Source organism: Hydra vulgaris, chromosome 01 (genome assembly GCF_038396675.1).
Source record: "Hydra vulgaris chromosome 01, alternate assembly HydraT2T_AEP".
Taxonomy (NCBI): Eukaryota; Metazoa; Cnidaria; class Hydrozoa; order Anthoathecata; family Hydridae; genus Hydra; species Hydra vulgaris.
Window position 1 is genome coordinate 31,063,329 of NC_088920.1, and position 14,884 is coordinate 31,078,212.

The 14,884-nt window shown below is 26.8% G+C and overlaps 1 protein-coding gene across 1 annotated transcript; it reads left to right on the forward strand.

Moving 5' to 3' along the window:
- The first annotated feature begins 12,556 nt into the window (after positions 1–12,556).
- Positions 12,557–14,341, forward strand: LOC136074329 (piggyBac transposable element-derived protein 3-like). The gene has a single exon (XM_065786635.1). It carries the CDS (start codon positions 12,557–12,559, stop codon positions 14,339–14,341), a length of 1,785 nt encoding a protein of 594 aa, XP_065642707.1.
- The last annotated feature ends 543 nt before the right edge of the window (positions 14,342–14,884 follow it).

Consider the following 14,884-nt stretch of genomic DNA (forward strand, 5'->3'; position numbering starts at 1 on the left):
TTACATAAGCATCAATTTTTTCCCAATATCAAAAAAAAAACTAAAACTCTTGTGTTTATTTTTAATATAGTAACTATGAAACTTGAAGTCATTTTTATATCCGTGACCACGTATATACAAGCTTTCAATAAAGGTGGGTATATATTATTTAAAAAAAATGAAAGGAATTTCATTATAAAAAAAAATTTATTGCTTTGATGTTATATAAATTTTGTTAATATTTGTTATTGATTTGGTTTTTTTGACACGGATAGCATTTGTGACGCAGTTTCGCTAGACAAAGTGAGAAATTTCTTGATATAATTCTTATAAAAATCCTACCTAATTGTATATATATATATACATAAAATACACCTATTAATTTTAAAAGATTAAAATAAAATTTTTTTTAAAGTAAATTTAAAATTTAAAGTTATTTTTTTGAAGCAATATTGTCGTAACCTCGGCAAGAACACAATAATAATTTTCAAAACTTATTACAAGTAAAATTTGAAAATAACTCCCAAATGCATGTTTTCTTAATTTTCTTGAGAAACATTCAGTATGATTGGTTTTTAGTCTAGATAAATGAACAGAAGCTGATTATTAGCCTCAAGCTTGTTTTAAACATCTATCACTATAATAACAACCAAACCATAATACTCAGGTTGAAATACAAAACTGAACCCATGTTGCTACTAAATTTTTTCAAACCAAAGTCAACAGATATATTGCAACGTTTTTCAAATTAAAGCCCATTTTTTCAAATTTAACTACAGGTGGAAAAGGAACTTTCACATTGGCTATAAAGTATCCCTAAAATATAGTAGATAAAATTAACAAGTCTTTAAAATTAACTTTTAAAAACTTGCTTTTTATGCTTTTATTTTAAACTTTAAAGATTTATGATGACAAGGCATTTATTTGACTTCTGCGAGTTTTTTACCACGACATAAGTTATTATATGTTCTATTCTTCTATATTTACAATTTATGTTTTATTTATACCAAATGCACTTATTCAAAAGACATTCAAATTTTTCATTTTCTATGGCTTTTTTTAATACATTAAAAAACGGAATCGTAAGAAATATTTGGAATTTGAAAATAAATATCAAAAAAAAAAAAAAATTTATAACAAATAAATAAATTAGTAACTATTAATCAAATACATTTAAATTAGTTTTTACATTTCAAGAGTGTTTACAAATGTTAAAACTATGAATAAAAAGCACCAAATCATAGTGATGGGTGTATATATATATATATATATATATATATATATATATATATATATAATAGTATTATAACAATAGAAATAACAAAAGCTATTAAAATAACAACATCAGTAACCAAAATTTTTGTTATTTTTATGTTGTTTTTATAATCATAATACTAATACATACAATGTCCGGCACAATTTTAAACAAATAATAATATTTTGTAACGATATGTTTACAAATTGATAATTTTTATTATTAATAAACCGCTCAAAATCAGCAAGAAAGAAAGATTCAAACAAAATATTATTTTAACGGTAATGTTTTAAAATCTTTTAGGTGTTTGAACCTGCAGTGCAGGTAATAGTTGTAACGTCTTTGCATACGGTGTAGCCAAGAATGACATCGCACTGTTGACTTGTTGAACTTGAGCATGCAGCACTCGCACTTGTTCTATCATTTTGAGGCTTAGATAAATTAGAAATATATCTAAATTCTGCTAATCCAACATTAACAAACCAAATGAATACGAATATCGTGGTAACCAAAGAAAATTTCAACATATTTAGTCAAAAAATATTTTTCAAGTAAATCATTTAGAATACTTAAGTATATAATTTAGAAATATATATTTGTCATTCATAACTTGCTCTCATAAAAATATTTTTTAAATTATGTAACTTATTTAACTATCTTCGTAATTAAAAATGTGATGAAGCAATATTGTTATTGATTTTAAAGCTTAAAGTAACCATAGTAACTAAATCTGCATCTTTAAAAAATTATCAAGGTTTTAATTTTTAAAATTTTAAATTTTCCTAATTTTTTTTTTTGTTTTTTTGTTTATGTGCCCCCAAGAAGACCTATGGGTCTTGTCACAAAATGCTGCAGTCAACTAGGAAGGTTACGTGTCTTTCCATACAAATGACGCAAAATGAAGCAAAAACAAAAAAACCACGAGTTCAAAATGAGAAGAAAAACAAACTAAAAAAATATATTTATTGGTCGGATGCTTATCAACATTTTTAACTTAATTTAGATTAACCGAAAAAATAGATTTGAGCATGTAAATGCATTTATGAGGAAAATGAAATGTTTAATTTATTTGAGATATACAGATTTTAACACTCCTCATTAATAACCATTTTAAAAATCTTACACCAAATAACTTTGAAACAAAATTTAAAATAAATCAAAACAATAACTATTCCCTAAGATCTAATGAGAGAACTCACATATACACTGCCTCGTAAATTAACTAAATATAAAGAGTACAGCATAATATACCGAGGTCCTAAGGAAAGAAACAGCCTAAAAAATAGCCATTTCAATATGGTGAAATCAGTAAATTTATTTAAGCTTCATATAAATTAATAAATTTTGAAATCAAATAAAAGCTTTGAAATTTGATATGCAAACCTTTTTGTTAAATCTTTTTGTAAAACTAAATTTCTTAAACTTTGTTTTATTTTTTATTTAAATTAATTCATATTTTTAGCAGTTTATTATATTTATTGTCTTTTACTATAAATTTATAACGGAGAAGCCTATTTTTTCATTTTTTAACGCAGTTTTATATATCTTTTTAACAACTTTATTTTACTTTAACATTGTTAAAAGTCCAAATAGTGGTTCAATGAAAAGATTGTCATGACATTAGTCATCGATATCTTCTTAGAGTCCTCTCTGTTAATATATTTTTTCATTTTTTTATTTTATAAAAATCTTTCTTGTATTTTTAATTTTTAATTGTATGCAAAACATTTGGTAGATTAGGGTAATATGAGCACCTCAAGCGAAAATTGGAATATTTTCGAAAATAGTTATGCTTGATCCAAAATTTTTGCGAATAAAAATTTTTTAGGGATTTCTTTTCATGATCCACCAAGATATTTGGGCACCCGACATTTTTTCTTAAAAACTCAGAGGTTTTAAAAAAGTAGCAAAAGTGCTCATATTACCCAGACCACTTGGTCATATGAGCACTTTAAATTAGCTCAAAAAAATAACATAAATTAAGTAAAAAAATACTACCGGACAACTTGAACTAATTTTTGGAATATAATGATTCCTTATTAACAAAACTTATTATTAAAAAATCAAATTTTAAACCACTTTTTGTTGAAACAACACTACTTTGTTTTCCGCAAAAAAAAAAAAAAATTTAGTTCATTAGTTTTTTCAATTTTATTAACTCAAACCTTTGAACGATAAAAATTCAAATTTTCTGAATTTAAATTACAGTAAAATATTTATTATTGTTAAAGTATTAAAATTTTGTACTATATTTTGTTTTTATTTAAAAATCAGTTAAAACCACTGCTACTTTAGGACTTTTATCTAGGTAATTACAATGAAAAACACTGGGTAATTTAAGCATGCTCATAATAGACAAAAATGACATCTTTAAATAAAGTTAAAACTAAATGTTTCTATGCATTGTTTTCAAACAAAAATGAATTGGATTTTTAGCTAACATACTTTTCTTTATGAAAAAATTAATTTCATTACTTTATCACCAAAATTTCGCGCCACTTATTTATTCATGAGTGATGATATTATTTTAGAAACGCAAAAAATTTAACAGCGTTTTTGTTATACGATAGCCGTTATTTACAGCATATAAATATACGCTAATTGTACTGATTCCTGTTATCACCACCTAAAGTCGATTAGAAAAATGCAAAGCAACTTCACTTCTTACATCTAAGAAAATTTTGCGTTTGCTCATATTACGAAGGTGCCCATATCACCCTAATCTACCCTATGTTAAAAAAAAAAAGATAATTTTATTTTAGGGTAATCTGGTGCGAGGTGAGACACTTTTTGAAAGAATGCTCATAAGTTCAGAATAATTAGGTTTTAACTGAAATACAAATAGAATGACAATTTGATATTAATAATCTATTTAACAATTTTCCATCAGAAGTAATATTTTTTTATTTTTTTACTGAACAGTTTTTTTATTCAGTTACATATGAGCATTCACATTACGAGCCAGCAAAAAGTATTGAAGTCAAAAATATTAAATGAAGGTGAACTGTGTCATTTTTTTTGATAAAACTTTCTTTATTGTAATAAAAATAGTTTAATGAAAACAAAATTTTACATTTAAAAAGCATGTCTTCATTAAAAAATTTATTGATATTTCTTTAAAATTACAAATGACTCGTCTCTACTATAACATTATTATCCATGAGGTATCCGCAAACACTTCAAAAAACACATTCGGTTTTATTGATAATACCTTAAATTACATTTTAAAAGTTATCTGTTGTTTTTAGTCTGAAGTTAAGCGGAAAACTCGTATAAATGTTTTTTATATATAAAAAAATTTAGTATGAATATATTTTCCGATTAAATAAGCATTTTATGTATTTTTTGCTGTTTCGAATACTTTCAAAGTTTTTTCATATAATTAAAAAGAATATGTTTAGTTAAATCTAACTTAAAAAATGAAATTTTAGAGTTTATTGATTTTTTATTTACAAGTTTTATCTTTAAATATTTTTTTATAAAATATATTTCTTTAGAAGCGTCATAAGTATATGACGCTTCTAAAGAAATTTAACTTAAAACTTTACATTGATGCAAAACTTCAACACTTAATCTTTAATAACAAAAAAGTTATCGGTTTTTGATCCAAAACAGACCTTTATTTTCCACATTGCAACAGGTTTACCGATGTATTATAGTAAAAGTAAATAGGTGTATTAACTATTTTTATCAATCAACAACTTAACTAAGTTGTTGATTGAATTAGTGAAAATGTAAAAAATTTGATTTTTCACATTTTCACTAATTCAATTTATCATTTACAATATGGGTAAAACGTTTTAAACAATATTGAACCAATATTGTCATGAAATAATACACAAATATTGCCAACAGTATTGATCCAATAAATATATAGAATATTTGACCAAAATTGCCAAGTGTTTACATTTAAGATTGGTCCATTATTATTGCCAATATTAAACCAATATTGCAGTCAATATCGGACCAATATTGTGCCAATTTTGTTTGCTGCTCGGGCCTACATATCTATATCGGGAGATATACATATATATATATATATATATATATATATATATATATATATATATATATATATATATATATATATATATATATATATATATATATATATATATATATATATATATATATATATATATATATATGTATATATATATATACACATATATAAATAATAATATAATTTAACCAATAAAATGAAAAATGTATGTCAAGCGAAATAACAACTTTAAATTAGCACTACTGATGAAACATTGAAAGGCCTCTAGTGCTAAATATATTTTGTAACAGTTTACTACAAATCTTTGAAGAAATAAAAACTTTTTTTGAAGTCGTTATTTTGCTTGACATATATTTTTTATTGTATATAAATATATATATATATATATATATATATATATATATATATATATATATATATATATATATATATATATATATATATGCATATATATATATATATATATATATGTATATATATATGTATATATATATATATATATATATTTATATATATATATATATATATTTATATATATATATATATATATGTATATATATATATATATATATATGTATATATATATATATATATATACATATATATACATATATACATATATATATATATATATATATATATATATATATATATATATATATGTATATATATATATATATATATATATATATATATATATATATATATATATATATATATATATATATATATGTATATATTTATACATATTGATATAAGATTATGTCTTTAAAATTATTTATTATGTCTTAAAATTAAGATAATAATCTTTAAATTCATAAAAAATTTATTTCATGCTCGAGATATAACACCATACTATCTTTTTAAATGTTATTCAGAATTCCATTGTAATACCAAAAAAGTGTTACAGGATGCTATTATACAATAAATGCAATATTTAAGAGCCAGAGTGAAAAATAATGAGCAAAATAAACTAACAACTATGAGCATTGAGTACTGTGTATGCATTGAATGATAAAAACTACGAATTTTCCAAGCTTTATTTTCTTCAGTATTGTATAGGTGTACAAGTACTTTATTTTTTATTTAAAACAACTTACATAAGTTATGCATGTATATCTGTTAAAAAAATGTTTTAGTGATCAAAATCTATATTTTAATTTTTTATACTGGCAGAAAGCAACCCGTAATACGTCTTATTAGTAATTAAATCGTTAATAACAATAAAAACAAACTAACAACTTAAAACATAGTATATCATCTAAAAAATTAAGCACAAATTTATCTATAAATTATATTTTAAATTTGACTCCCTATCAGAAATATCATTGCGTATACTTAAAGACATAAAAACTGCATTAACATCATTTAAGTTCTTTTTAAAATTTGTCAAAACACAGCTAGTACCAGAAAAGGAAAGTCAAGTAAAGCCTGCAAATAAAAAGAAATTAAAAAAAATTAAAAATAGTTAATTTACAAAAGTATTATTTGCATTTTATTGTTATTAGAACTAGGATAATAATATACAAAAAATATAAGAAATAAAAAAAACAGCATTCAAAAACCGAAAGTATATAATTGTATTGGGTTGGGGAATAAGTTCGTTCGGTTCTTTCAAAAGGCTTTCTTTAAACAAAAAACAATAAGTATAATAATAAATTAATCAATTATGTATTCGCCGTTTCTTTTTACAACCTCCTCCCACCACTCGACCAATTTGTTCATACCGCTCCGCCAAAAATTGACCGGTCTAGTGTCGAAGAAGTTGTTGAGCCAGTTTTTGAGGTCCTCCTCGCAGTCGAAGTTAAAACCCCTCCATTTGATTTGACAAGGAGAGGAAAAGATGATAATCTGTTGGCGCAAGGTCAGGAGAGCACGGTGGATGTTGAAGAACCTCCTATTCGAGCTCTTGGAGTGCAGTTTTGGTAACTTGTGCAACAAAACTGCACTCCAAGGTCTGGGGTTGTCGTGGGGCAAAATGACTTGGCCTTGTCGGTAAAGTCTTTTCAGTTGCATAGCCTCGTTTACGTGGCGTAATTGGGCAATGTAGAGCTCCTTGTTGAGTGTTGTGTTCCTTTCAAGTATTTTCCAGTGTATCATGCTTTCCCAACCCCACCAAACGCAGATCATGGACTTTTTTGGGTGGAGATCTTGCTTGACTCTCAGCGTCAGCGTGTTTATGGCTGCGTGTGGCTTGATGGCGCGCAAGCTGTTGAGCAGCGATTTGAAGAAGATTTTCTTTGTTGACTTCATTAAGCTTGTGAGGCACTCAGGCTCCGAGCTTTTCGGTAAATCCAATTGAGTGAAGATGATTGAGGATCTTCTTATGAATACGGTTCATATTTTCGGCCAATTCACGACTTGTTTTGCGACCATCTTTCTTCAAAAACGCCTTGAGATGCTTCTCATCGAATTCTGTTGGTTGTCCGCTGCGCGGTATGTCTTCGAGGTCAAAGTTGCCGTTTTTGAACTTCGCAAATCATTTCTGTGCTGCGCGCTCACCTAAAATACCTTCTCCATAGACGTTCCATATGTCACGAGCGGCTTCAGCTGCTTTTTGATCGCGATGAAAAGCGAAGAAAAGTAGGTATCAAAAATGCTGATTTTGCCACCTGGATATTCCATTTCTAAGGGTGGAACATAGGAAAAACTAAAAAAATTTGAAAAAACAAATAACACAGTTTTGTACAGCAGAAAAAACTGTCTAATGAATGCATACATTTTGCTCAACAACAAACAAATCCTTTTAATAATCCTCTTTGAAAAACACCGAATGAACTTATTCCCCAACCCAATAATACTGAGATAATGTAACATGATTTCTAACCAATGTAGCACGTTCAGGGTTGTGAACCAATTGATTATGCCGACCAGCATCACTCCTTGAAAAAAATAGAGGATAAACCATAGGTTCTAAGTTGATAGACTTGATATAGTTTTAAGAGGATGACCTCTTGGGTAAATAACAACTTCCCTGGAAGCAGACGGAGCACCATCTTCATTAACAAATACAACTGCAACTTCCTTATGTGAAGGAAGATTATAGCAACGGCTGTCTTGCCCTTCAAGTAAAGATGTTTTTACAACTGACACTGAACCACCATCAATAGCTGCTCAACGAATTTCTTTATCTACTATTTCAGCCATGTTTTTAAATGCAAGAGCAAATGGGTTCTCTTCACAAATAATAGTTTGCAATCAAAACATTAAATCATTTAAGCAAAGATCATACCAAGATTTATTTGCTGTTTGCCAAGCAGCATATCTAGCATTTTGTTGATTACTAATTTCATCTTGCCCAACCCAATCTTTTTCATTTCTGCAACGATTATTTTCAACTTGCCTAACCACACTCTCCTCATTTGGGTTCGAATTATTTGCTGCTTGCCGAGTAGCATATCTATAATTTTGTTGATTATTAATTTCATCTTGCCTAGCCTTTCTCTTTCATTTCTGCGACGATTAACTTGCCTTTTAACATTTCCATTTTCTAAACAAATATCTGCTTATAGCCTAATATCATCCATTTAAACTTCACTTTTAATTAAAAGTAGTAACAAAAAATCTTTAAAGAATCTTGAAGATTGAAGAATCTTTTCTAAATAATTTTTTTTTCTACTCTAAATAGCACACACAAATAATTTTTAAATATAAGAAACTGTCAATTAAAATAAATTATACAATAACCTTATGGCTTTTAAAAAAAAACATATCAGCTAGGAGATGTTTAAACAAAAAAATGAACTTCTACATTTTTTTATTTAGATTAAAAAAAATTAATCTAAATAAATAAATTAACAAATAATTCTAATAATAAACATACTGCTAACACAGAGAAATTAAAAAAAAAAGGTTGTAAACTCTTTTTTTCATACATCAATATTGTTTCTTTAAAAAAAATATTAGTAAACATTTTTAAAAAGTTCACAAAACTTACAATACTTTGTTCACAAAACTTACAATACTTTTTACAATACAAAACTTACAATATTTTGTTCTTCTATACCACATAAATACATCATTTGATAAATCTAAAATAAAAAATCTAACGAATAAGTAAATAAATAAGAAAAACATTACATACAAAAAATGGAAATTAATGTACCTGATAGAGAAAAGCTTTTGTGATTTATCAGAGTTGTAGTAGTAGGCTTTTAGTGAATATATATGAAATGCAGAGTAGTAGGCTTTTAGTGAATGGTTAAAAGCAGTGAGATCAAATAATGAAATTACCTATTTATCATTTTTAACAATAGACACCAACGCAAAGGTAAGCTAAATGTCTATCAACTTAGAAGATTATAAAAAAACAACATCACAACAACAACACACAACATTAGCAAACACCTTAAGTTAATATAATATGAACAACTTTATTATTTCCTTTAACTGAACAACTTTATTATTTCCTGTAATATAAAGTTAACTTGGTAATATAGTTTTTTTACAGATCTAACACTGTGACAGTTGTTAAAGCGATAACAAAATAAAATTTAAAACAGTGTAAATAAAAAAATATATAATGTAATTTAAAATGTTTCTGATATATTAGTTTTATTAAATTGATGGTTCTTAAAAAGAATAACAATGAAATGATTAGATCTTATCCCAATTATACGTGAATTAGGAGTGGATAAACTAAGATTATGGAAGGATTTAATACTGAATACTGAAGAAATTCGCAAGGAAAACTTAAATAAAGTAAAGGTTGCTTTAGTTATATTTATTTCAAAGGTGAAGAAAAAAATAAAACAATGTGGACGAAATTATGATACATTTATAAGAAAAGAAAATCGTTGGCTTCAAAGAAATCTTATGAACAATATTATAGCCATTTTACGGATTGCGCGTTTTTGACGGAGATAAAGACGTTACAGCTTACTTTTTTCTGTACTTCCCAAGTAATATTGGCATAATTTAAATAACTATGTATATATGAGAAATAAAGTTGAATTAATACTTTCTTATTGAGATAGATTCGTGATTTATATAAGATCCCCATATTTTTAGAAATTTTTGCGCTTATATAATCCAAGCAATATTTTCATCAAGATAAACACCTAAAAATTTTGTAACAAAATCTCTTTTTATTTCATTTTTGGTCAATAAAAATTTGAGGTATTTTTGATAGGAGAAATTGCTTTTTTGTAATCAAACATTATAAAACCCATTTTATTTCATTAGTATTCAAGGTTGACTTATTACACCTGAACCAAATAGATATATGTCTGAGTTTTTCTTTTACTGTTTTAACTCTTTTAGTGTGCATTAATTGATGTATACATATTAAATTAGAAAAATCTTATTTCCAGCACAAAATATTGTTTATTGGATTTATGGGCAAAAGTATAAAAAATATAAATCCGTGTAAAATACGTAACAACCCCCCTCCTCCTCCTGGTCATTACTTCTGAACGCAAAAAAAATTATCTTTAAGAACTTTGAATTCTATGAATAACGTTTAATGTTATTTTAAATTTTCGAAATAGGAGGGGGAGTCGTTTTTTGGGCTCTTCATGTTCCAAAGCTTCAATTACCCTAGTATTTTATAAGAATACAATTCTTGAATTCAATCTACACTTGGGATATAAAACGGATACAAAAAGATACCAGTCCCGGTCTCCAGAAAGCAAATTATCTGTAAAATCTTAACAAAAGAAATGAAATGAAAGTATAGAGAGGAGTTAAGCTAAGTGTTTGATACTCCTAAGTAGGAGTTTGAAAATGTTGGAGAGAGGGGAGTTAGTTTGGACATCATTATAAGGCTAAGAAACATTGAACGCCGATTGCAGTACATTCACCCTGAACTTGGATGCATGTAAAGCATACTGCTATAAAACTTCAGGGCTGAAAGTATAAACCTATCTTTGATACCTTATGCTACCTAAACTTCACAAGGTTTTTAAGCATGGATTTTTAATAGCTGAGAACTTGATCTTCCTATTGGAGCCTTTTCTGATGAAGCTCAGGAAGCACAAAATAAGGCCATAAGAAATGCAAGACTCAATCACACATGTAAAATATCAAAAATAAATGTGATGCGGAACCAAATCCATTAGCTTCCGATAAAGAGCAATTTTGAGATTCGATTGCTTTGAGGAATTTCAAGACATTTCATGGTCCTTAAATGATTCCTGATATACAGGACCTCTACAGAAGAAATGAGTAGTTGTTTGTTTCATAATAAATGTTATCATATCACCTATCAGTATATAAAAATTAGCGGGATTGCATATTAATGCATAAAAAATAAACTAAATATTTATTTCACTGAGCAAAAATTTTTGTAATGATTTCTAGACTTAAAAAATAGAAAAAGGTGCACCAAATATATAAAAGATTAAAAAAAGTGATTAGAAGTTAATCCACAACATGAAAATTCGAATTTACCAATTTTTCATGTTTATTGGGACAATTTGGTTTCATTACTTTACAGAATATGAGTTTTAGCCGCTTTATGGTCATTTCGCTTTATTGTGCGCGATCTGCAAACCGCGGGAATGTAAACTTGATTACTAACTAAGGCATTTTTTAATGACTAACTTAGTTATGATATTAAAAAAAAATGTTTTCTCCACAATTTTTTTTTAACTTATTTATTTATTTAATATAATAAAATTTATTTATTGAACATAATGAAATTTGATTTATTTTTTTTAAATTAGATTTCATTTCTTTTAAAGTAGAAAAAACTTCTGCTTCTGCTTAACCCTTTAGCGCCCACGGTATCCATATGGATATCAGTGGTTTTACTAACTATTTAAACTGTATTATAATATCTTATTTAATACAAATTATATTAATTTAATAAGTTTGACCATTTACCTAATAATTCATTGTAGTTTAATGGTAAATAGCGGTATTTATTTGTTCTAAAATCAAATTCTTGTTGAAATTTCCTTTTCTTTTAATTAAAGGGGTCTATATAAATATTTGGATTTTCTTTTTTGATAAAAATTGTTTTTAAAGGACTGGACTGCATGGGGGAAACCAAAAGAATGCTAAAGATGTTTTTAAAAAACTATTTATTAATGCTGCTTTTTCATGGTATCCATATGGCTACTACGGGCAGAATGTGTTAAAATAATATTATGTGTTTTTATATAAACATTTTATCTTGAGAGAATTATATTAAGAAACACAACACTAATTAGTACTTTGTGAATTTATTTAAAAGTATTTCTCCCTCTTAAGATATATATTATATCCCTTCCAAGTGATTTAATGCTTTTTACTAGGAGTATAAGTTTTAAAAGAAGTTTTTTTCTTGTTGTTATTTGTCTCTTTTGTTATCATTATAGTGCAAGTAAAAAATATAAATGTCTAAGAAAAATTCTTATACAACTGAAGAAGCTCTTGAGTTTATTTTAAATCCAGCATCATGTTCTGAACTTTCTGATATTGACAGTGATAGCAATGATGAAATTGAGTTTGAAGTACCACTAAGAATAGATGACATTGTTATGGAAGAAAATAATGACAATTTTAAAGAAATAGCTGAAGTTCAAAGTGAGGCTATTGACGATAATAATAATATAGAAGTTGATGATCTTTCAAAATATGACAGTCATAAGTATAGATGGCGCTCATTTAAACAACTTAATATTAATACAGAATTTTATGGCACAAGATTTTCTCTTCCACCGTGTAATACAGACAGTTTAACGCCTCTTAACTATTTTCAAATGTTTTGGAAAAATGAATTAAACGAACTTATTGCTGAACAAACCAATTTATATAGTGTCCAAAAAAAATCAAAGTCAATAGTTACTACTTCAGACGAAATTGAGCAATTACTTGGTATACAGATGCTTATGTCAATTGTAAAGTTGCCAAGTTGCCGAATGTATTGGGCAGCTGAAACAAAGTACCCTCCAATAGCAGGCGTTATGTCAAGAAATCGGTATATGTGTTTAAGAGAATGCTTACATTTTAATGATAATTCAAGAAAAGACGAAGTAGAAAACAAAAACAATAAACTGTTTAAAATACAACCAGTTTTGGATCACGTTAGAAATAACTGCACAATGATTGAACCTGAAATCGAACAATCCATTGATGAGCAAATTATACCAGCTAAAACAAAATACAGTGGCATTAGGCAGTATAATCCCAAGAAGCCGATTAAATGGGGTTTTAAAAATTTTGTTCGGGCTGGGAAATCTGGCATAATGTATGACTTTTTTTTGTACTCAGGTTCATCCGGCAATGGTAAGAAATGCACTGGTGCCTATGTAGTATTAAAGTTGTTAGAGAAATTATCAAAAAATCATAATTTTAAAGTTTTTTTTGATAATTGGTTTTGTTCAATGCAGTTATGTCTTGCACTCAAAGAAATGGGATTTTTAGTTTCTGCTACTATTCGACCTGATCGGACAAAAGGATGTCAATTAGCTACAGAAAAGGATTTAAAAAAACTAGGAAGAGGAAGTCAAAGTTTTAAAATTGATGCTAATTCGGGATTGATTTTAACAAAATGGTATGACAACAAATGTGTTAATTTAATTTCAACTTACTGTGATCCTGGATTAGTAAGCAAAATAAAGAGATGGGATCGAAAAGATAAAAAGTATATTGAAATTGATTGCCCTAGTGTAGTACAAGAGTATAATAAATCAATGGGTGGAGTAGATCTTGCAGATATGTTGATTTCATTATACAGAACTACGATAAAAACTAGAAGATGGTATTTAAAAGTTTTCTTTCACTGTCTTGATATTGCGAAAGTAAATGGGTGGCTTGTTTACCGTCGTCACTGTGATCAAGTTAAGGTGCCTAAAAAATCTCAAATGAGTTTATTAAAATTTACTTCAGATGTTGCTTCTGGTTTAATTAGTTCAAGAAAAATACATAGCACAGTTGGACGACCATTAAAAAGGAAATCAGATAACGCATCAATACCTGAAAAAAAAAAGCAACCTCTAAATATTCCAGTAAATGATTCCAGATACGACAATATTAGTCATTGGCCAGAATTCAGGGAGAAAAAAAACAAATGTCGTTTTTGCAAAACAGGCCAAGGAAGAGTGTATTGCAAAAAATGTAACTTGTGTCTTTGCATGAGCAATTCAAGAAACTGTTTTTTTAATTTTCATTGTAAATAAAAAGTCATACTAAATTATTTTTTAAAGACCTCTTGACCTCGAAGTGTTGAACATTTTCAACTATGCTTTTATTTAGAAATATATGGGGATTATCTATATAAAAATATTTTACTTTTAATTTGACAAACTTTCTAAGATTACTTCCCTTAATGCCCATAGTATCCATATGGATACCACCTATATCTTGAAAACTGCTTATGTCAGCTAGAATTTTTTTTTTTGAATAACCATTAGAGACAGTAATTATTTCATTTTCTTAAAGGAAATAGTTTTCACTCAAAGATTTCATATGGTGGGCCTTAAAGGGTTAAAGTCCTTAATATATAAATTATTATTAGGTAAATAAACATTTTAATGGCAACGGAAAATAAAAAAATTTAAACATAAATAATCAAGAAGACCATAGTTAGCAGTAAAATTCAAATCTTACCGATTCGCAGTTTGATTATTGCCGCCTCCAAAAAGTTTTTTTAAACTTTTTAATATTTTGCTGTATGCTTCTAATGTTTACGTATACTCTTTGTTGCCTAATACACTGATTGG